Source organism: Eretmochelys imbricata, chromosome 4 (genome assembly GCF_965152235.1).
Source record: "Eretmochelys imbricata isolate rEreImb1 chromosome 4, rEreImb1.hap1, whole genome shotgun sequence".
In the NCBI taxonomy this organism is placed as follows: Eukaryota; Metazoa; Chordata; order Testudines; family Cheloniidae; genus Eretmochelys; species Eretmochelys imbricata.
In genome coordinates this window covers 26144765-26167680 of record NC_135575.1, presented here as the reverse complement: position 1 = coordinate 26167680, position 22916 = coordinate 26144765, and the positions used below count along the sequence as shown (strand labels likewise).

At 38.4% G+C, this 22916-nt stretch overlaps 1 protein-coding gene across 2 annotated transcripts in view; it reads right to left on the bottom strand.

Moving 5' to 3' along the window:
• GRID2 (glutamate ionotropic receptor delta type subunit 2) overlaps window positions 1-22916 on the bottom strand; it is a 1026718-nt gene that overhangs the window by 822838 nt on the left and 180964 nt on the right. For both annotated transcript variants that reach the window (XM_077814385.1, XM_077814386.1), the window contains exon 2: window positions 20027-20182. In XM_077814385.1, coding sequence (XP_077670511.1) covers window positions 20027-20182 — 156 coding nt within the window. The remainder of the gene's footprint in view (window positions 1-20026; window positions 20183-22916) is intronic.

Here is a 22916-nt window from a genome sequence, read left to right as displayed (position 1 = left end):
GGCTCATTCACATAATATGCTTTTTAAACACAGCCAAATGCAAAGTCACACATCTAGGAACAAGAAATGCAAGCCGTACTTAGAGAACGGAAGACAGCTCTGAGAAGAATGTAGTGGACAAGCAACTGAACATGACCTCCCAGTGCAATGCTGTGGCCAAAAGGAGAAATGGGATTCTTGGATGTATAAATAAGGGAGCAGTGAGAAGGAATAGGGAGGTGATTTTACCTCTGTATATGGCACCGGTGAGACCAATACTGGAATACTGTACACCATATTGGTGTTCACATTCAAGTTCAGGGGGCAGGGAGATGAGCCTGTTTTAGAGCATAAACATCCTGACCAGGCTACGTCATATTGTGTAAATTGCTCTTGATGTGGTCAGGAATAATCTGCATGGAGATAAATGGAGGGTTGGCAATGGAGGATGCTACACCAGGTCAGAATCTGAACACATCTGTCTGCATCAAAATAATCCAAAAGTCAGAATTTGGGTTTATACAATCTGACATTGTGTTCTTCAGTTTAAAACCAATAAATCAACACACACACACACCCCGGAAACTCTGCTCATAACAAATACCACTCAGGCTACAATTTATGTAGTGTTCCAATTTTTTCCTTTTAAAAAAAAAAGAGGGGGGTGGGAAGGGAGGGTATTTTTCATTTTTTGGACATAGTAAGCAGCATGGAAATCTGTAGAAAAATATCTAATGTCTATTCTTATCAGAAAAATATCAAGGTGAATTACCTTTCGATGGTAGCTTCAAGTCCTGTTGCTATAAGGTACTATTTATGGTACAAAAGCTAATTCCAGAAAAACCGATTTGGGATTCTCACAGAAAAATCTCTTAATGCTAATTTTTTTTTACTTCAAAAATTCATTCTAATATTCTTCGGGGACTCAAAGGAGACCAGGCATAAGCAAGTGGGATAGTTTGCAAAAGGTTGTATTCCTTCCTTTAGGAGAAGAGTTGGCTATTCTTTCTGGAGGAGTTATGTCTCTGTGATAAAGATGGACACAACCTCTGTATTCCATTTGATCCCTAGCAGCTCTTGCATACAAGTAATCAGGAATAGCTAGAGCTTCATTCCTCGACCCATGGCGGGCCAGAAAGGTTTCCTCCTTTCTTTTCTGAAGCAAACCTTATGACTTTGATAGCTGCAGGCCAGATTACTGCAGTGCCCTCTGTTTCCAGCGACTCCTGAAGGTTATTTAGAAGTGTCATCAAGGGCAAAATCTGGCAACCCACCATCACCACCTTATACTCGGCTCCATGCTCTGCACTGGTTTTAAATTCACTTCCAATAGCAATCCAAGGCCTTAGTCACAATCATAATGCCATAAATTATCCAAAACCTGGCTAATTTAGAAACTATGACTATGATCGGCTGAGATCAGCTCGGGGTGCTCTTGATGTCAGTCCCTTTGGTTCAACTCCTGGGCGTGCACTGATGGTTTTGCTCACAAAAAGGACTGTGATTGTGTAATTTGTTCCTTCTTCCTGTCAAAGCCCAGCAACAGGACGTATATTCTAAAGCAGAGTTTAGTTTGATTATTTCAGGAATTCCAATGGTGGCAGTAGGGTAACAGCAAAGGCAAACATCAAAATGCAGAAGCCTAATTGCTACATTTGAGGATGTTTTTTCACCTTCTTCTGAAGCATGGAGCATAGATCACTTGCTAGTATCATCTGGGCATATGCCACCTAATCAAATATCTGCCATTGCAGAGGTCCTTGGCATTGATGGGACCTCAGCCTCCCTTGTTCTGTACCTGTGGCACACACCAGTTTAATCTTCTAAGGACTGAAATGTTTTAGTCTAACCCAAGATATTGGTCTCAACACAGGTGTGACAGGGTGAAATGTAATGGCCTAGGATATACAGAAGGTCAGACTAGATAACCTCACGGTCCCTTCTGGCCTTAAATTATATTAGAATGTATTTGTGTACTTTTGGAATTGTGCTGAATATGATTCTGTAATGACAGGCAGACCAGTCACCTCATCACTAGATTTTATTTAGCTGAATAATAGGAATGGTAAATCAAAGTAACCAATTCTCTTCCTGGAGACAGTGTACTTTGAATGGGGCTTAACCTAGCTGGCAAATAGGCTAATAGGAATAAGGCAGACATCTGAAATCCAGCATAGTATTAAATCTGCTAAGGGTGTTTTCATTGTCCAGAAAATGTTTGGTGTTTCCAAAAATATATTCTGTCTATAGCAAAGTTTGTCAGATCTAATTACTCTAAATTACTGAGATTTCTGCCAAAGTAATTCCTCTGCCCTTTAAAACTTTAAGAAATGTCTGTATGACAAACATTGAGGGTATAATTACAGTAATGGTCTTGAAGGAACAGATTATTGATGGACCTTACGGATGACATAGCACATGCTCTTGTAGAAATAAATAAGACATGAGACTTGTCATGCCTGGTGTCTCTGGGGACTTATTTCAAAGCTGTAAAAAGAAACTTATTATTTCATCATTAGTAGATATCCTGTAGGAATTAAATGAAAAATATGCACAACATTTGGTATGCCAGGCATCTATCTCCCTAATCTACTGCTAAATTATTCAACTGCACTCATCAATTTTCTATTTATATCCATTATAACATGTAATTATTGATTAATTAAGCTCATTGTTAGTTTGAAGAAGTACCCCAAATGTCAAAAGCTTATCTGAACTATCTAAACCAGCCAGATCTTCAATTCTGGGAGGAAATTTCATCATCCTCTCACATGCTATTTTGGCAATTTTATAAACTGGCCCTGTTCAGAACTAGGAGGCACAGAGATTTACAAAAGGAGATGGGGGGGCGGGGGAGAGCGAGAATAATCATCTTTGGTGAAAGTCAAATGAAAAATTAGGGTTATATGTTGTGTCTATTTACTTAACTGATTCACCTCTAGTCTGAAGGTACCAAATAGAGAGAGGGTGGGGAAAAAAAGAAGTAGATTTGCTCTACAGGTCCCTTTACAAATCAAGCCCCTCCCCAAATGAGATGACAAAATGCATACCATGTGTAGAACATTGTGCTGATCTTTATGATACAACAATCCCCCTTGCTTGCACGCAATAATCAACAATGAAATAGTTGATGCTAACATTGGAAATCAACATAATTAGGTTTCAGATTCAGCACACCGTTTACATGAATAAAAGCAATTCACATCTCTCTCTGTCTCAGAGCTATCGTTTATGCTTTCTGCAAACATTATGGCATCAGTTTTTACTCAATTCCATTTTCAACTTTCTCTTTGGAACTAGAGATTTACACTGAGATTTTCAGAGCTGCTCAAGAGATTTAGGTGCCCAGTCCCTCTTTAAAAAAAAAGTATCAATGAAGCCATTCTCATCCAGTCTTTTGCCTCATTGCTGAGCCCATTGGCAAGGATTCCAACTACATCTCCAAGTGAACCGGATTTATCATTTAGCAGGAAATTCCATTAATTTCAAAATATTCCTTTCTGAAATAGAACAAACCCCCAAAAGTTACAGAATTTCCTGTTGAATTTCCAAAAATATTTAGTTTTGGGTTGAAATGTTTCATTTTCATAAAAACGTGAACATGTGGTCGTGATTGACCTTTACGAATATATGTTTGATATATAAACAATAAATTTTGTTTCCAAGAGATTAACTATTCTGAAAATGTCAAAAAAGGGAAGTTTGACAACTAAATATTTCTTTAAAACAAAACACCCCCATCAAAACCAATACATTTTTCAAACGTTTATAATTTGAACGAAATCCATATTTAGTCAAAATATGTTTTGGTGAAAAAATTCCAGCCAACTCTCATAGTAACTGAGTTACTTACTCTATCTGCCAATAGGGATGATGTTACTTCCTTCCTTTTATAAAGTACATTTGGGTTCTACTGATAAAAAATACTATGTAACTATTATATATTATTATAAGAATTATTTCTTGTGTTGTATATACCTATTCACCAGAAGCTGGACTGATTTGCTCTTTCTTAACCTTATGCCTCTGCCCATATAATTTCAGCTATGATTATTAAGAACTGGCAGGGAACAGAGTTGTCTCACAAAAATTAAGAAACTATTTTATAGTGGTAACAGGATTGGTATCCTACCTGCATTTATGCTATAGCAAAGAATGATTTATAATCACTTTTACTGTGTCATAGTCAATTAACACCTGCATGCTTGTTCACTCCACACTAATATATTCCAGAGGATAAATAAACCACCTTGAATTTTGCATTTTCCCTTAACATCCCAGAACTCAAACAAGCCTGACATTGAACATATTTGGAAAGGCACTCCCAAACTTAACAACCTTGTGTGTCTTTTTTAATGAGCAGCTTTCTTTACTAGGTTGTTACACTTCACTGGCACAGGTTACCTTGCCTATTTGGCGGCAAGAAATAATTTCTGACAACATAAAATGGATTATATCCAATCACATTTTATACCTCCATTTGCTTGGTTTTAACACCTTTCTTAAGAAATCCTATATTTAATCAAGTAACTTTGGGCATTCCTTACTAAGATGTTTTAAAGCTGTACAATGAGGCCAAATTTACAACCAGTAAGATCTCATATAAAAGGCTTGATGTAAACTGATATGGCATTTGGATTAAGATTGCACACCTACAACTTTTGTTTATTAAGTTTCTGAAAGGCTGGAGCTTCCCAAGTCTCCTCAGGCTAAGCAGCTTCAAAACACATTTTACTCAACATTAGCTCACCGAGGCCTCATGCAGCAAAAACAAAATTTGCTAAAAATGACCTAAAGACAAAAAAAAGAAAAAAAAAGGCAGCAACACTCCAGTGCCATACATCTACTACAGAACTAAGTTTTCTTTCACCAGCTAATATTAATATTTCAATATTAACCTTTTATAAATCTATATAGAGAGAGGTCTCTTGAGTTTCTGATTGAATCTGTATTCCACACTTACATATGTAAACATCTGAGGCCGATCTTTTACTCCCACTGAATAGTACCTCATTCCATGACTTATCCCATTCAAGCTAACGGAAGCACTCATGGAGCAAGGTGCTACTCTTGTTCATGTTGAATATCAAAATTTGGCCCTGATGCTCTAATTTGAAGAGGATGTGCTAATTTTCAGAGGCAACTTCAATAGAAGTTTTGAGCACTCAGTACCACAAATGCAGATTTTTTTACTGAGCTGGCAAAAGAGACGGCCATTATGGTCTGCATTTGCTCGATTTTGGACTATGCAAACAAGCAGTTAACAAGAATGGCCAGAACAGATAAGAGGAAGTGATACGCTTTAGTGTGGACCCCCTTTCATGGAACACTCAAGGAAATTCTCTAGTAGTAGCTTGTGATTGAGAAATGGATGAAACATTCACAGTGACAGACGAAACTTGAAATCTGAGTTGTGCATTTCATTATGAACTCAAATGTGGGCTCATTTTGTCAAAAATATCTCAAAGTTGCACAAAGTTTTTGCTCTAAAACGAGCCCCTTCTCCAATGACAACAAACAACCTATTTCAAAAGTGAGGAATGAGCACACTGAGTGAATGGTAGCTTCACAAGTTCACATTTTCTATGTGAAGAGAGCTGTTTAAGCTTGCATAATAAATAAAAGGTTTGAAGAGCATGCAAAACTACCTGAAAGGAAAGAATCAAAATGCATGTGTGAAATGTCATGACAAGTTCACCATCAGCATCACCAAAACATCAACAAGACAAAAGAATGACTCAGTATATGAGAGGTGGTAGAAAAACATTCTGCATCCATCCATCCTGTGGAGCAGGGGGTGTTTTTCATGAAAGTTTGGATTCTGGTTCCTGTGAAGCCAGCCAGCTCTGCAGCAGACTGAACTTTGGAGGGGAAAACCTATTTTATTAGATAGGAAGGGTTACTATTACTAAGTGTAGGGCCCAGCACGTTTCATGATTTTGTTTTGTATTGTAATGAGTTCTTTTCACCACATATTTTTAGTAGTACCTCCGTTCTTCCTGTTGTTTTATCACAAGTGCTGAGTGGTATACAGGAGAGATGATTTAAGGTAAAACCGGTAAACTGGGATACACTGCTCCTTTGTGGCACCTTAGAGACTAACCAATTTATTTGAGCATAAGCTACAGTGAACTCACGAAAGCTTATGCTCAAATAAATTGGTTAGTCTCTAAGGTGCCACAAGTCCTCCTTTTCTTTTTGCGAATACAGACTAACACGGCTGCTCCTTTGGGGGCCAAGTATCTGGGATTTTTGGGAATGGCAAGTCTCAGGGCTGGATATCACAGGGGAGTGGTTCAAAGGGACTCGGACTAGGAAGCAACTACTGTTAACCTGAAAGGTGAAGCATGGGGCAGGGGAGACATAGCCCAGAGGAAAGTGCTTGAGTGGCTGAGACCATGGTGGTGTTAGGGAGCTAACACAAGCACCACCACAGGCAAGACTCTCTCTTGCTAGACCGCTTATTCTGTGGTAACATCCACCAACGGGGTACTCAGAATATGAACCGTTGCAGAAAATGGTTGGAGTTTGAAGTTGGTGATGAAACCGAGGGTGCTTTGCACCTTCATATAGCTTCAAGTAGCATGACAAGTTTAACAGCATTTTTAAGAGAACCGGGTGGCTGAATAAGTGCTGTAACTTTCTGGAGACAAGTCCATGGCATTACTTTGGACACCTGAGCTTCTAGTACTTTCCATTCATATAACAATATTGTTCCAGTACATTGTTCTACTTGCCAAAGTGACTTAAAAAGGGCTTCAGGGGAGAAGGGGTGACCAATTCCATTTGTAAAAGCCTCGCTACTTGACTTATTGTACAAATGGGTTTACCCACAGAATCTCCCTATCAATGTTATCTCAAACCATTCTGTTGCAGTCTAATGCATCATGACTTGTCAAAATATTGTTGATGGCATTCTGTCTTACGTTGAAGGTCCACTAACTTATTTAAACCATGTCTTATTGACCAAAGGCTCCTCTGGCAGGAGTTTTAAGTGTTATTTTGCTTGAAATATGACCGCTTATTCTTTTCTGTGACACAAGGCTTAATAAATCCTTAAAAATGTATTTGTAGACTCGCATTGCTGACAGTCAAAGAATTGGATTATATATAAAATCACAGGAAGATGTTTCTGAAGGTCTTCATAAAATATAGAAACAGCAGCAAAAAAGAAAAAAAAATGTTTGTCACCTCCAAGGCTTTCCAGAAAATAAAGATGTTAGAGGCAAACAACTTTTAACAAAGAACTTCAAGGAAGTCAACAAATATTGACAAAATAGAAATTATTTTTCAATACTGGAACTTGAATCTGACGACTATTTATGTATTTTCCAACAGAAATTGGTGCCTGGCTTATGAAATTAGCTCCACTTCCTTATATTCCAAGAAACCCTTTAAAGTGAAAACATTGTCTGAGTTGTATTTCCGAGCTTGTTACCAGCATAAATATGGTTTGCTATCTTTTCTAATCATGTCCTAAAACTGTGTCTATCATAATTCATGACTGTGTAGAAGTGTGAAAATCTAGCGTGTACACACACTTCTGTAACATGATTTTGCTGACAATAAGTGACACAATAAGAGACAAGAGAATTATTTAGGGGTGTATTAATGTACCATTAGTTTTTTAATGAGTGGATGGCATATCACTACCAGCCAAAAAATGTTTTAAAAGCAATAGCTTCTCTGGATGTCTAGGGACTTTTAAAATGCTAATTGTCCAAATAATGAAAGTTATGAAAATGTTACGGTTTAGCATATTACAGAATTGCTATAAATCAATATAATGCCGTATACAATCTTTCTAATTCCTACTGATACAATTTGTCTCTGAGAAAGATACAACAAAAGATACAAACAGAAAGATAAGATGATAGTGTTCAAAGATCTACTGCCCTATTTGTGAATTAATATGGTAAAGGCCCCAGTTCAGCAAAGCACTTGAACATGGTCTCTACTTTAAAGTAGTCTTTACGTTGACTTCAAAAATCAGTCAGTCATGTTTAGCATAAGCATGTTTCTGGGTGCTTTGGAGAATACAAATGGACTTAAGTATGTGTGCTGTTTTGTTGAATCGACACCTGAAAGTCCATTCTCTTCTAAATTTCAGGCCATCAGTGGTGATGTTCTACCACACTAAGGTAAAGAAGATATTAATTGTTCTTGTGCTATATCAAGTGTATTTAGGGCTAAGTTCTGTCCTCTGATAGACAACCTCAGTTCCTAACAATGGATATTGTACACACAAGTATAGAATCTGGCTCGGCACTCGGTAGAACCGAATGTCCTAGATGCAATTACAAAAGAATATAGGATGAAGACTATGATAAAGGAGGGGCAGAAAATTTTGGGGAAAAAAAAAAAAAAGACAGCCAAGTGTCAACTGCCCTCTTCCTAGTCTATAGACATTTGCTTCCTTCTTGCCTCTCTCTCATTTCCGTGTATTTTGTTAAGACTACCTTACTAAAACATTGAAAACCACTACACTAATCAGTGTGCATTCATCTATATTATTCATTAAAAAGTTTAAACTGCAAATGCTGTCAAGCAGAATCGCATGTAAATGAAAATCATATGACCACGTGTGTGTTTAATGTATTTCACTGCTTACTATAGTTACCCTTGGCTGGTGACTAGTGAAGAATTTAGTCTTGCTGTGACAGGAAATGGTAAGGTAAAAATTACTTTCCATGGTATCTCAGCCATCCACGTTACATTATATTGGAGCCCTCCTGTAGTTACATAAAAGGTTCAGTAAATGGCTTCACGTGTCGGTAGAAACTCTGCAGGTGCTCTCAAGGACTAACCCTGATTTAGGGTCAATGTATTCTCTTCTCTGTTCCTGTGGAACACTGTTTAGACACCTCCCCTATTTCGTACACCTCCATAGCAAAGAAGCTATGGAGCCGTCAACTCCTTCCTGACACACATAATTGTAAGATAAGGTCCAAGAGCTTTGACTGAGAATACGTAATGAGTTTACATGCAGTACTCTAAAGCAGGAGAAAAAGGTTTAAATTGGCATTAAGCCAGGTGCCAGTACATATTCTAAATATAGGTCTACACTGCAGCACAGGCAGATGTGCTTGAGCTAGCATGCTAAAAATAGTGTGCCCACAGCAGCGCTGGCGAGCTGCCCGAGCATGGATTCAGGGGCTGGATGGAATTGTACTCGGGGGGCTAATCCAAGCAGCCACCCATACTCCTGCTCTGGAAAATACAACTCCCAGCTGCAGTGTAAGGTCTTGAGTCAGGAGAAAGCCTTTCAGCATATAATTAAGTCCCTCTCATGTATGCTGGTGCCCTTATCCAATTATATAAAGATCCAAATAAATAAACGGTCTCGTGACAGATTCTGCAGACATTTTGTGGCTATTCACAAAGTCAAGGGGACTTAAGCACATGCTCTAAAGTTAAGCATATGCTTATTTGTGCTCCTGAATCGATGTCTTCACGGGAAAAAGCCTTAAAATATTTAACATAAATTTTAAAAAATTACTAAGAGTCACATTTGTCCTCTACTGAATAGACAAGAAGCTCTGATAGCATAAATACATGTATTTTAGATCCAGTGTTCTGCAATTTTGGTATCCACCTACAGGCATCTGCTTAGTGATTCAAGGGTATACGAAGTAGTTAAATTAGTTGCCAAAAATGGATGTAACTGGTACAATTTGTATCACACTGTAAACTCCTGGAGGAGATTACAGAGATTGGCTCACATTACCTATTCAGAAGGAAGTGGACTGATAATTTGCTTCAAATGTGTCCCTGGTCCAGACCAAGCTCCAAGTAAACTATGCACAAATCATACTTGCAACTTATGGCATACAGTACCTATCATAACTCCCTCTGTGTTCCACTCAGGAGCCTTAACCAACCATGCTATTGGTCAGTCTTCCACAATGCTATTTTCGACTACAAAACCAAAATTTCAAAATGATTATTTTATTTCTTTGAGGAAAACAGGTTTAAAATGGTGTCGTAATCACAAAGGCTAAGGTCACACTGACACCAGCAGTAGAATTTACATTGGACTTTTATAGTAGAAATTTCTTAAAAAAATAAATGTGAAAGATTGGGAACTTCTAATATATTAGTATTTTAATAAAACACTGACTCCTTTCCAAGTATGTCCTTGCAACAGCTCTTTGGAACAGGTAAGTTTTTGAAATAATTTCAATTTATGAAATAATTCTCTAGTATGGTATAGTATACGAGGACAATTTAATAGGGAACATGGCTAAAATACAATTAATTTCCACAGCTAAGGGAATGACATTCATAATTCACAACAGGCTTAATCTCCAGAGAATTATGGCTAAATTCTTCATTAGCAAAACTAACCTGTGTAGCATAGCATTATTGTACTCTATGACATATACACTGGTCGTGTGTGTGTGTGTGTGTGTGTATATATATTATAAAATTATGGTTTATATTGGCATTACAGTAGTGTCTCAGGGCCCCAAACAGAGATCAGCACACCAGTGTGGTAGGCATCTCACAAACCTAAATTGTCAGGTATATTTACAAAGGCCAATGACTTTCCCCAAAATAAAGATAACTTCATATGAACCAACTCCCATCAACAATATTACTTTGATCTAACAGGTTCCAACCTGGTGGGAATACCTCCAAACACCAGGGTATGATCATTGAACACATTGCCTAATCAGTTGGTAGCTGCCATGAGGGTGGTGCAAACTATTATGTTCTTAGGCCTGTCTATGAATATACATCACTGGTTGGCTGTTGATTGACAGTTATGATTGACCTCTAATTTCTACAGAGAGTACTTTAGGGAAAAAAAACAAACCCAAACCATCTGGTTGGAGTGCTTAGTTATTTAAAGGAGAAAACCTTGGGGGAAACTCCTGGAGTGCTGGCTAAATTTGCATCTACTAAATCTCTAGATTTATGTTTGCTAAGGTACCCAAAAGCTTTCCGTCATGGATGCCTTAAATCTTTAAATATTGTCATATTTATGTATGTCTCAATTTGCATAGCACTCTTAAAACTATTACCAATATGTAATAGTATATTCAACAGCACCATGTAATATGTGAAAATATTTCTTGAGCACTTGTGAAGTGTAAATGGAATAGTGAAGATTATAAAGCCAGAGTTGATCTGGGTTCAGAAAAGTTTGATCACTGCAGCACATAAAAGTTGCTTGCAGGAGAATCTGTATTTCTAAAGGCACTCGAAGATGCTCTCTGCACTCCAGTTTAGAAGACCATCACAGTTGTTTTTAAAGAAAATCCTGATTTCAACAGCTTTTGTTTTGAACCATCGTTCAGAAACACTTAGCTGAAGTCTATTGCAGAGGCTAATAGCCTGTCTCATACAGATACATTTGAAAAGTAAGGTGGCCATCTGGGGAAGGAAACACTGTCAGGTCTATAAAAATTGCTGCCCACTATTTGGAGGTGAGGCGCAAGGGGATGAGGGGCTAGTTTCAAACATTGCCATAAAAATTAATGCTGAGCTAAATTTTAGACATTTTAAACAAAATCCCATTGACTATTTCCAAGTGATGGATAAGTAAGGGCAAGATTAAATTGCAAAAATGTAGAGTGGCTGCATTAAAGTAAGCTTACAATTGTTGACATTTTTGTGATGTTTCCCCAATGCTAGCACTTCTAGCTCCTTTGAAGAGCTACATCACTTCAGCATTGTGATAGAGTGCAATTATTGTGGCAGAACGCAATTGTCCCTCTATTTCTTTCTTCATTTCCTGGCCTCTTGAGAGAAAGACATCGTCCCCAAGAAGAAGGGGCCTCAGGAATAATTAGTATTGTTTCCCAGGTTGTTGTATGCTCTTCAGATCGGAGCAAAGAGATGCAACAGTGAATTACCTAAACTATTCATTTGGACTGCGTCTGCTCCATGTGAATATCCACACAATGATAACTAAAGACCCCAAAGTCATGTTTTAACATGTTTGGTTATGCACTGAGGAGTCTCTTCTTGTTGGTCCAAAGTCCCGGTGAACTGTTTAGAAAGAATGTTCCAGGGATATGACCCCCAGCAGAACTAACAGCCTTCTGACAAGATTTTCAGGCCAGGTATTTTATCCTGAGTCTCACAATATTTGACTTTTCTTGAAGCCCCAGCTCTTGGAGTCCTCTGAGTATGTGAGAATCTCAACTTCAATTTGAGAAACAAAAGTTTCTAGCTTTCATCAGTGGAGAAAAATTGAAAACATGAACAAGGCTCATAAGACAAATAAAAAGCAACCAAAATATAATTTATCTTTGAAGATCTCATGGTTTTTGGGGGGGCTAACTCATGAATTGTGAATTGCTGGAGTTTGCAATACTGAAACCAAGAGAGAGACTGGGGGTAGCATTATGGTCACACCAGCTGAAATTTGGACTGGGGAAGAAATGCCAGCCTACTTCCCCTTATACTTGTAGCCAGACACACCAGCCCCCTGCACCGCCCCATTTGCTCTTTCGAGTGCAGTCTGCAGTTTCCCGTTATGCTGTTACAAAGCCACAAGCAGCAGAAGCTCCCCAATGATGTCAGATGCTTGCTTAAAGCTGCATTGCTCTATATTACCAATTGTATCATGCAATTAATGTAAGGAATGAGTGAGATAGTGACAGCCATTAACAGAACAAAGAAGCAAATATCGCCTTTTACGGCACCATGGTATTGTCTTGGTGAAGGTATAAATCTCAAGACGGGCGGCGAGGTGGGGTACGAACAAGGAAATGTAACAGCATGCTAAACTCGGGACTGGACCAAGAGTAGTAGAGCCCTCCCGTGGATTGGAAGGGACTTCAGGGACTGTCATCACCTAGTGGTCGATCTCCGGGCAACTGTCACCTGATCACCCTCAGCCACCTGTGAAATCAAAACCAGCACCTGTGTCTGCAGCCTGCCAGCATAAATGGGTTGTGTGAGAGAGTATAATTGCGTAAGTAAGGGATGAAAATAAATCAACCCTCAGTGCTGCTCTAGTTCGACCTTTGTTTGTGGTTATTTCTTGGCTGATTGTCAGGACAGGCAACAACATTATGCCTATATGACATGGTGTAAGTCATCCAAGACAGAATTTAGCTCATAGTTCCTGAAGTATTACTGCAAATCTCACACATCACCAGCAATTGCAAATATTTCCATTAGCATCTGCCTTTGGAAAAGGGCAGTCTTTGTTTTGTTTTTTCAATTCAAATGCTTTTTTCCTCTCAAGCTCTACTATGTTTTAAAATTCTGCACAGAAAGTGGATTTTTTCTTCAACATTAACCCATCATTTTGCAGCAAAATACTGTTTTTGGTAATAGAAGTAAGCAAACCTGGAATGAAATTGAAGGGCAATGAAAAAATGCAATCTCATAAAAGGTTTGAACTCAAACTGAACATGCACCAGATAATAAACAGCACTAGCAAAGCTGAGAAGTTTGAGCACCCAATGCAACTGACAGGAGAGTTAGCAGTGGATTTAATCAGAGAAACACAGAAGAAACAATCTTATCACATTCCATCTAGCCCCAAAATGCCAGAGCAGATGTATCCATCAGGTCATAATTTCTGACCATAACACTTCCTCGAATGAAAACCTGTATGTGACCTTCGCATATATTGCTGCTCTACAAACCTCTGCTACTCTACAGCTGAAATGCATTTAGTTCTGACTCAATACCTTATTTACTGACCACAAGCAGCTTTCAAAAAACATTATGAAGGCTCGAGTTGGTGTCTGTATTTATATTCCTGTGACTAACCTGGACAATTTTTAATTTTCAAAATCCATATGGATAGGGTTTTAATATCACTAATGTTTCTCAAATAGGATTTCAAACATCCTAAATCAAACCTGCTAGCGATGCATCAGTTGTTATACAGCCTACAGAAGGAATAGCCTATACACTCTGTGGCAAGACGGACAATTTTAGTTTGGTGGGTCCTACGCTTTTCTTGGCGGGGAGCTAAGATGCCACCTTTTGCCCCTGCTCTTAGGTGCTGAGGGCCCCACTACTAGCCCCAGAAGGTGGTGGGGGAGGGCAGCAGGGGAGGGGTCTGGGTTTGCTCCTTGCTCTGAGACCCAGCCCCTCTCAACCCCTGTGGGTTTCTTACCCTTGTCCCCCTTAGGTGGGGTTATCGTCGGTCCTTAGATGCTGGGGGGAAGGGAATCTCCCGGTCCTGCTGGGGCAGGGTCTCCCTTACTTCAGTTCTCAGGTCTTCCAAATCTCTCAACACCCCTCCAACCTCCAGTCCTTCCTCCTCCTCCAACTGCCTGACACAGGGGGGTTTATTAGGTTCCTAACAGGGCCTTAATTGACTGCAGGTGCTCCAATTAACCTGCAGCCACCTTCCCTAGTCTACAGGGAACCACGCCTTAATTAGCCTTGAGCTTATATATCTAGCACTGTCCCACTGCTCTCTGGCCCTCCTGTATTACAACTCCTATACCATTTTACAAAAGAAGCCTAAATAAAAGACTACAATCTTATTTAAAAAAGCTTGCAATTTACCACTATGTACAGGTTTTTTTAGCAAGTCACTGTGATACAAAATGTTATGTTGCTTAAGTAAAATGTGTAGGTAGCACATTATTATATCATATGAAAATATAACTTCAACTTAAATCCATCCTAACCTACCAGATATATTCAAGTATACTACTTTGACATTCACTGTGGGCCTGATTTTGCTACTCTTATTCAGTGGGTCTAGTTATGGGGCAATGTGCTACCTGAATGTGTCTAAAGTGTGTACGAGTGAAGCATTGAGACCTACGGACTTGGCTCAAATGCAGGGAAGATAATCGGAGCTTCTCCACAATCGTCAGCAGGCTTCTAACCCTTAGATGGTATTAAACTTGGAGAGCATGAGAGAGTGGAAAAAGATAAGAATTAGAGGATATAAAAAAAGGTGAATTTCATCTGGCTGGTTCCTCACACTATTCACTGTCTGTCTAGAATGCTTAGTTACAAGTGAGGATCTGGAAGAAATGTTCAGGTTAATAAAAACTGGGAAAACTCTGTACACTCTGGAACTTCTGGAAGGAGTTTTGGATTCTTTTTTTAATGGCACTAGAGATTCAAAGTGCTAGAGCTGGAGCTCTGAGTGGTTTGGACTTCACAGGTTTTTGAAGTGGGGCCTGCTGAGCCTGGCAGTTGAGACACCCAACCAGCTGTTAATGACATCTCAATGAACCCAAATGCCTGCAGAACCTGTGCAGTGACTGCTACGGGGGAAATGGCCATATGGACACTGCAGAAACTGTGCTGCTCGGGGAAATGGGACAAGCACGACGACTCAGCAGATAGAGACTGCCGAAAAATATGAATGCCTTCCTGTGAAACAATGTGTGGTTTGGGGAACATTTTCATCACAAACCGGGACCACACACCAAACACACACAGAATTTTCTTTGAAAATGTTTATTTTGAGAGAACCAACATGAAATTTTTCATTTTCCTGGATGCCTGCCAGGAAAGCTCTTCTCATTTTTACTTGTCAAATTGCCAAAAGCCTTTCAAGCCCGGCTGCCCAAGAGTGAGCTATTTGGGCATCCCGAGAGATCTTCTGATGAAGAATGCCAACCTCCTCCATTCTTTCTGCAGGTGGGGAAGCTTGTAGGCAATAATTCCTGAATCTCCCCTGGAATAACAAGGAGGAGTTTCCAGAAGTGGAGATGACAGAAGTTTCCCTAAATGGGAATAAACTTAAGTTCCACAAATATGATTCAGGGAAAACGTATAAAAAAAAAGGAGATAGAGTAACTATTAGTGATGAGCCTAATCAGTAAGAAGCCAGGTGTGGAGGAAGATACTGAATACCAACAGCATCATCAACAGAACAGTGTGAAATTGCCATTGTCTCTCTATCGATGACACCCAAGCTAAGAACCCAGATAAGTTTGCACGCTCTTGTACATTGCGCACTTGAGTGAATGACACTATTGTAGTCATGAAGAAAGAAGGGGAGAGGTAACTCAAGGAGGGAAAAATCTGGGAGCTTTTTGAAGTATTAGAGCCCTAGAATAGAAAAAAAACCAACAGGGAAAGAGCATTCTAAGCAAGCAAAAGACAGGAAATTAAAAGCACAGCAGAGATGGATTCCTGAAAGGCAAGAATATGAATTCATTTACTTGTTCTTTGAGCAAGTGACCAATTGAGGAAAAAAATCCATTTTTAAAAATTTTAGAACCTTGTTGGTTTTCAGAAAATTTCACTCTTTTTAGTGTACTTTAGAACTCAGCTCCTTTTAAAGTCCTACCCTACCCCTAGTGCAAATACAATGAAGAAATATCACAGTCTCACAGGAAGGGAACTTATTTATACCAACAGCAATCTGGTGTCTTAATTCATTGTGTTTGACAATGCTTAAAATGTGAGATTTTCATCACGAGAGGACTGGAGATCTATATTCTCTTGCCTTGTTGCTACACAGATAATAATCGGTGTGGTGCTTTCCCTTATAGCACCACAGCATAAAAGGTCATATCCATTATTCTTTCTGGCCTCCTCATGAACACAACATACTTCAGCAACCATAACCAAGGAAAGATGATAATCTTAGTTTACTACTGTCTGTAAAATAGAAATTCTGTGAAGCTTGTATAAAATAGGCAAAGGATAACAATGTACCAGCGTTGTGTTTCTCAGAACTGTATATCCAGAACAAACATTATTATGACACACTTACAGATGTTTAGTTAGACTGAAGTTTGAATAAGCATTCCTATCTTGATAGTTTTACATACGGCATTTCAATCTCACTGTGGGACTGCCCGCACTGAGATGATCCATTATCGCTGTTGTGTCTCTCCATTAGAATTTACATCAAAGGGAGAACCTTTCCTTCATTTTAATAAAATCAATGTCATTTCATATTTCAGTGATTTATAATACATGTGTATTGTACCTGAGGTCACCTCCATTGGTAGAAGGCAACTCACTCACAATTCATCTGGGATAAAACCACTCAGCTTTGCAGTGCAGTGATATCAGAACTGTTAATAAGACACCCTAAGATACAAATGTAAGGAGTCTCAGGACACCATAATAATATAAAAGAGCATATTCAAAGGATGACTATTTGGTACAGTACAAATGTAGAGTCTGATATAAATAAGCTTTGTCTATAAAGCTACATATAAAACATCTGAGGGCTGACGTGCACATTAGTTATGAGTTCGCAGAGTTACACACAACCATTAACCAACCCCCCATTCCCCCATTCTCCTTCCCCTCAGTTACTGCACCCCAAGAAACAAAATATGGGCAGTTTAAGTCCAACAATTATAGATAACTTAGGCTCTGTTAGCAGAATGGACCTTTCTGTTTGGCTGCTTCCAATCACAGGTTTACAGAAAATAGGTTTCTGATTAGCAAATGTTTTGAGCATGATCTCAGTGTTATAGACATTATCCCACCCACATGATTACTTAAAGATTATTTCATTTCAGTTCACATCTACTCCACTCAGATTTCAAATTTTAAAAAAGAGACATCTTCCAAGAGTGAAGAACACAATTGCTGTACAAAAGTGAGCAATTCAGCATCAGACCATAAGTAATTAACTGTTTATTTTGACACACACAACTTTTAGGCATTCATGCTTTCTTTTTTCTTTATGTAAGAGTTTATTAAGCTCTTCAACAGTCACAGAGCTTAAAAACATATTTCCATGAAATCTGTCATCCTGATTTTATGGTTGATGGTGTTTATTGTCAGATATAAGTAAGCACCATCAACTAGTTGTATCCATCCTGAACCTATGACAGCACCATTCACATGCTGACAATGCAAATACAACAGTGACCTGAAAAAAGCTGTCTCCCTCACACTAAGCTGAATTTTGAATGCACCTGTCATAAATATAAAGGGAAGGGTAAACCCCTTTAAAATCCCTCCTGGCCAGAGGAAAAATCCTCTCACCTGTAAAGGGTTAAGAAGCTAAAGGTAACCTCACTGGCACCTGACCAAAATGACCAATGAGGAGACAAGATACTTTCAAAAGCTGGGAGGAGGGAGAGAAACAAAGGGTCTGGGTCTGTCGGTATGCTGCTTTTGCCGGGGATAGACCAGGAATGGAGTCTTAGAACTTTAGTAAGTAATCTAGGTATGTGTTAGATTATGATTTCTTTAAATGGCTGAGAAAAGAATTGTTCTGAATAGAATGACTATTTCTGTCTGTGTGTCTTTTTTGTAACTTAAGGTTTTGCCTAGAGGGATTCTCTATGTTTTGAATCTAATTACCCTGTAAGGTATCTACCATCCTGATTTTACAGGGATGATTCCTTTACTTCTATTTCTATTAAAAGTCTTCTTGTAAGAAAACTGAATGGTTTTTCATTGTTCTCAGATCCAAGGGTTTGGGTCTGTAGTCACCTATGCAAATTGGTGAGGATTTTTACCAAATCTTCCCCAGGAAGTGGGGTGCAAGGGTTGGGAGGATTTTGGGGGGAAAGACGTGTCCAAACTACGTTTCCCAGTAAACCCAGTTAGAGTTTGGTGGTGACAGTGGATATTCCAAGGACAAAGGATAAGATTAATTTGTACCTTGGGGAAGTTTTAACCTAAGCTGGTAAAAGTAAGCTTAAGAGGTTTTCATGCAGGTCCCCACATCTGTAAACTAGAGTTCAGAGTGGCGGAGGAACCTTGACAGCACCTATCTCCAGTTTTTTCTCAGATCTTAATCCACACTATTTTCAAAATATAATAGCTCAGCCCTGTTCAAAGCATTACATCCTTATACTGCTACCCACATGAGTTCTGACCACTCCCTGCAAAATGTAGTAAAATGCTCAATTGCTGAATTTTAGTGAGGTTACCAGTGAAAAACACCAGGTAGTACCAGTAATCTTTTACTGACACGATCTTGAATTTACCCATTGAAGTCAATGGGAGTTTTGCCACTAATTTTAACAGAAGCAGTACCAGTAGTGGATTAATTGTTGGCAAATTAACTACTGTACATGGCAAATTCCACATAGTTACTATGTAGTAACACAGGAAGTTACAAGAATATAGAAAAACATACATTCATTTATGTCTTCCAAACAAAAAAAATGTTGTAAATTACATTTATACTTGTACTGATAAATTGTATTTTTCCTAGCATATGCAGTAATGTAAATATAATATGCAGTAAGGGTACGTTTACTAAATAAACTCTTTTTTGAATTATATAATTAAGAGAGTCTGTCTACAATAAACATATGCTCTGCATTTCAAGAATGAGTTATTTCTTATGTCAGAGCAAGAAACAAGATAAATGCTCATGAAATTTAAGTTTACAGTTAGAAGATCTTCACATAGCTGCCTTATCAGCCAACATTTTCATTCACACCAATGATTTATTAATCCTGTTCCAAAAGACTTGAAAATATTAAATTATGGTACCAACTATTTGTGTCATCTTAGCCTACTAGCAACACCCTCATCTTTTATTTAAGCATATGAGACCAATAGAGAATGGCTATATTTCAGACAGGTTACTTTCTTGACTTGAAGGTCATCTCCAAATCCTTGTATAAAATAGGTAACTTTAGTCTGTAAAGCCTCAAGAGGTTGTCCTCAAAACAACTTATGTTTTTGTTTCTGAGTAGGTAAAAGTAGTTAAGTGAAATAAAATGAACGGGCAGTATTAAGAGGTCATGAAAAAAAGCGCTTCTGTTTGGTTGTACACTAAAATCATCTAGCACAATTCAAGAGGAGATACGTAAGACAGACTATGCTAAACTCCTCTCTACCTTCTCTCCAAGAAATCTTGCTAACAAAACATGACTCAAACCAAGATTTGCTGCTTCATATCACAGTAAGTTTTTCATATTCCATATTCAGTTATTTTCCAGAACAAACCATATCAGTATTATTCCTATTCAAAGTGAATTTCCATGCAATGCTATTGTAAAGCATCCTTCCTTTTTTTTTTTAAAAGCACCCAACACAGAAATAGCAGCATCCCACAAGTTCTGCAGAGAGGCAGGAAGAGGACACATTTATAATTGACTATGAAGGCACTTTGTATACAAGCTTTTATATCCACATAGAAACAAAACCAGAAAATCTTAAATCCTACCTTCTTGAACTGCCTGAAATGGGTTGTTGCCATCCACAAATGTCACAGAACATGTGATTTTCTCCGTCTGTAAGATTTCATCATTCTGGTTGAGGTCAGCAACTGCCATACGAAACACTTCCTCATCCTTTTTGGCAGATTCATCAAAAATTGCCCCTGGAAAACAAACAAACAAACATACATACATTCCTCTTTCATGCTGACTTGACAAGTTTTAAAATTTAAAGGCATCCCTTCACCCAGCACAATAGTGCAGGCACCTGTATGATAAATAAATAGTTACAGGATTCTAACTTAACTGTTTAACAATTCACAGCAACTATACGAAGTTTAGGACAGAAAATAAAGATAATCACTGGAGCCAACTAGAGAAACTGGGGGAATTTAAGTAGGCACAATATAAACGACCCACACTGGAATTTGCCAAGGAAAATGATATACTCTGGAATATATTTAATGATTATAACTGGCCAAGACATCAGTTTTACATCTCATCCAAATGACAATTAAGGAACTTAAAGTTAATGTGATCAAGGTTGGATACTGAGAATAAGCCTAGAATTGTACCAGCGCTTCTGTGACATGGTGTGAAAATCCTTCGGAAAATGGGTTAGCTAGGACAATCAACATAAGGAAACATCCTCGGTGTAAATCAAAGCTCCACTTTCTATCAGATTTGCAAAACAGTTAAACCCACTGAGGATCCAATCCTTAATGTTAACATATTAATTACATTTTAATCAAGTGATTGAAAATAATGTACACCTTTAAAAATTTGACAGAAGAGGACTACAGAGTTACAGAGTTTTATCTTTCCCCTGAAACATTCAAGCCAAGCATCAAAAACACAGAACCATTAAATTCAGGAGGACTTGGCAGGATACAGGCTCTTTGGTTCACTTTTAATAATTCTTCAAACAATATTTCAGTGATATTGAACTAACTAAGCCTCCTCTTCAAGGGTAATCAAAAGGTTTATCCTTTAATACTGTGCGCAGTATTTCTGGATTCATGACTGCAATTCTGAATGTTGTCCATCTATTGCATGGGTTTTTTTTCTATGTATGTCCAGTAGACCACACCTGGTTCAAATCACAATGGTTGATTCCATTAAACTTTTTGAGGCCTCAGAGTTGTGAGATCAAGCAGACTTTGCAATGCTAAAATGTGTGTTTTCCATCCACAAATCTAACATATAAAGGGGATCCTTGAAACCTAACCTGAAAAGACCTTAGTCCTTAAAAGAGCTCTTGAATTGGCACATTGACAATACAGGCAATCAGTGTCATCTGAGTTTTGTGATACATACAGTCAAAGATGGTAGGAACTTTAGTTACTATTGGCTTAAGCTGAATTTCAATCAGCACAGAAGAGGTGATAAAAGTTCCACATCCTGACATAGCATCTACTTCACTCTCAGTTCCACCCACACACCCCCATTTTTATTATTAATTAATTATTATTAGCATGTCATTATTTTCAAATTTATTTCACAATTTGGATGAGGGCAGGAGAAATTCAACTCCGCCTTTAAAAAAAAACAAAAAAAAACTTTTAGCACATTAATAATGAACTGCAGCTAAATAGAAAATTCTTCCCATTGAGCCATCTCATTGTTGCTTAAGATATGTGCAATGTGTCAATTTAAAATAATTTATTCTGACCAAACTGAATGTGCAGCCTCAAGGTTGTTTGTCCTACTGGGAAAGACACGTAACAATGTGATCCAAATAGTATCAGTTAAGTGCTGTTTCAAGAATGACAGGTCTCAATTGCCTGTACAGTCTCTCGCAACAAAAATCAACCTGGAAATAATAAAAATGGGAGGGAAATATCCATTTTCCTAATCCACAGTGAAATGTAAGGGGCAATTTCATACAAACCCTGATCCTCGTCCTATTGAAGTCAATGGCCAACCTCCTGTTGACTAAAATGGGAGCAAGACCAAGCAGCCCACTACTTAACAGCTGACTTGTGCAATTCCATCTTCTTATAAATGCATCTGGGACAAATATTTTGGACTCATGTATCCAAAAACAGACTCCCCAAACCATATTTTATTTTAACAGGAGGAGCTTTAGGTGATCAGCACCTAGCAAATCAAGTGACTTGGGTAGCTAAATACGTATTTAAGAGTCTAACCTCACAGGTTTGAAACTTTCACCTCATTATGTTATATATATCCATACAGAAGGAGCAGAAAGAACTTTGGCTAGGCATTTACTCTCGCACTAGATAAGTGTTCTTCCCCCCCCACCCCTTTTCTAAACAAACCATCTGACGTTCTAATGAATACAGCTTAGCCTGACTGCTCCTTGTCCTCACTGGCGTTAGTTTGTTCCAGTGTCTGAACTCAATTACATTGTATTTTCTCAACTACTGATATTACATTATTATCTTAAAGGAGAAACCTAATGTAACTGCTAGATCAAGGTGGTCTTATTGTTAACACACAGAACTAAGCCAGAAACTAATTCCTGGCTTCATCACAGACTTCCTGCATGACCATGGGCAAGCCTCACTTTCCCCATCTGTGAAATTAGACTAAGATGCTGTTCTATTGTGAAGCACATCAGGTTCCTCAGACATCGTGTGCTATAAAATATGAAGTATTATTACTAGCATGAAGCACAAACTCTCCCATGTGGCTAGGCTAGTGACATAAAATCCATTCATGATTATAACAGTAGATGTTATTCTGTCAGCATGAACAAGACCATAAACAAACACCGTGAAGCAAAATATATAGTGGAACTGTAGTCAGCCAGAGAAGCAAGGACTCAGCACCTCTGAAAATCAGACCACTTGATTTCAGAATCTATTCATGAATTTAGGAGCATGATTTTGAGCACTCGAGTTTGAGTAATTGAGCAGAGCATTGCTTGTAAAG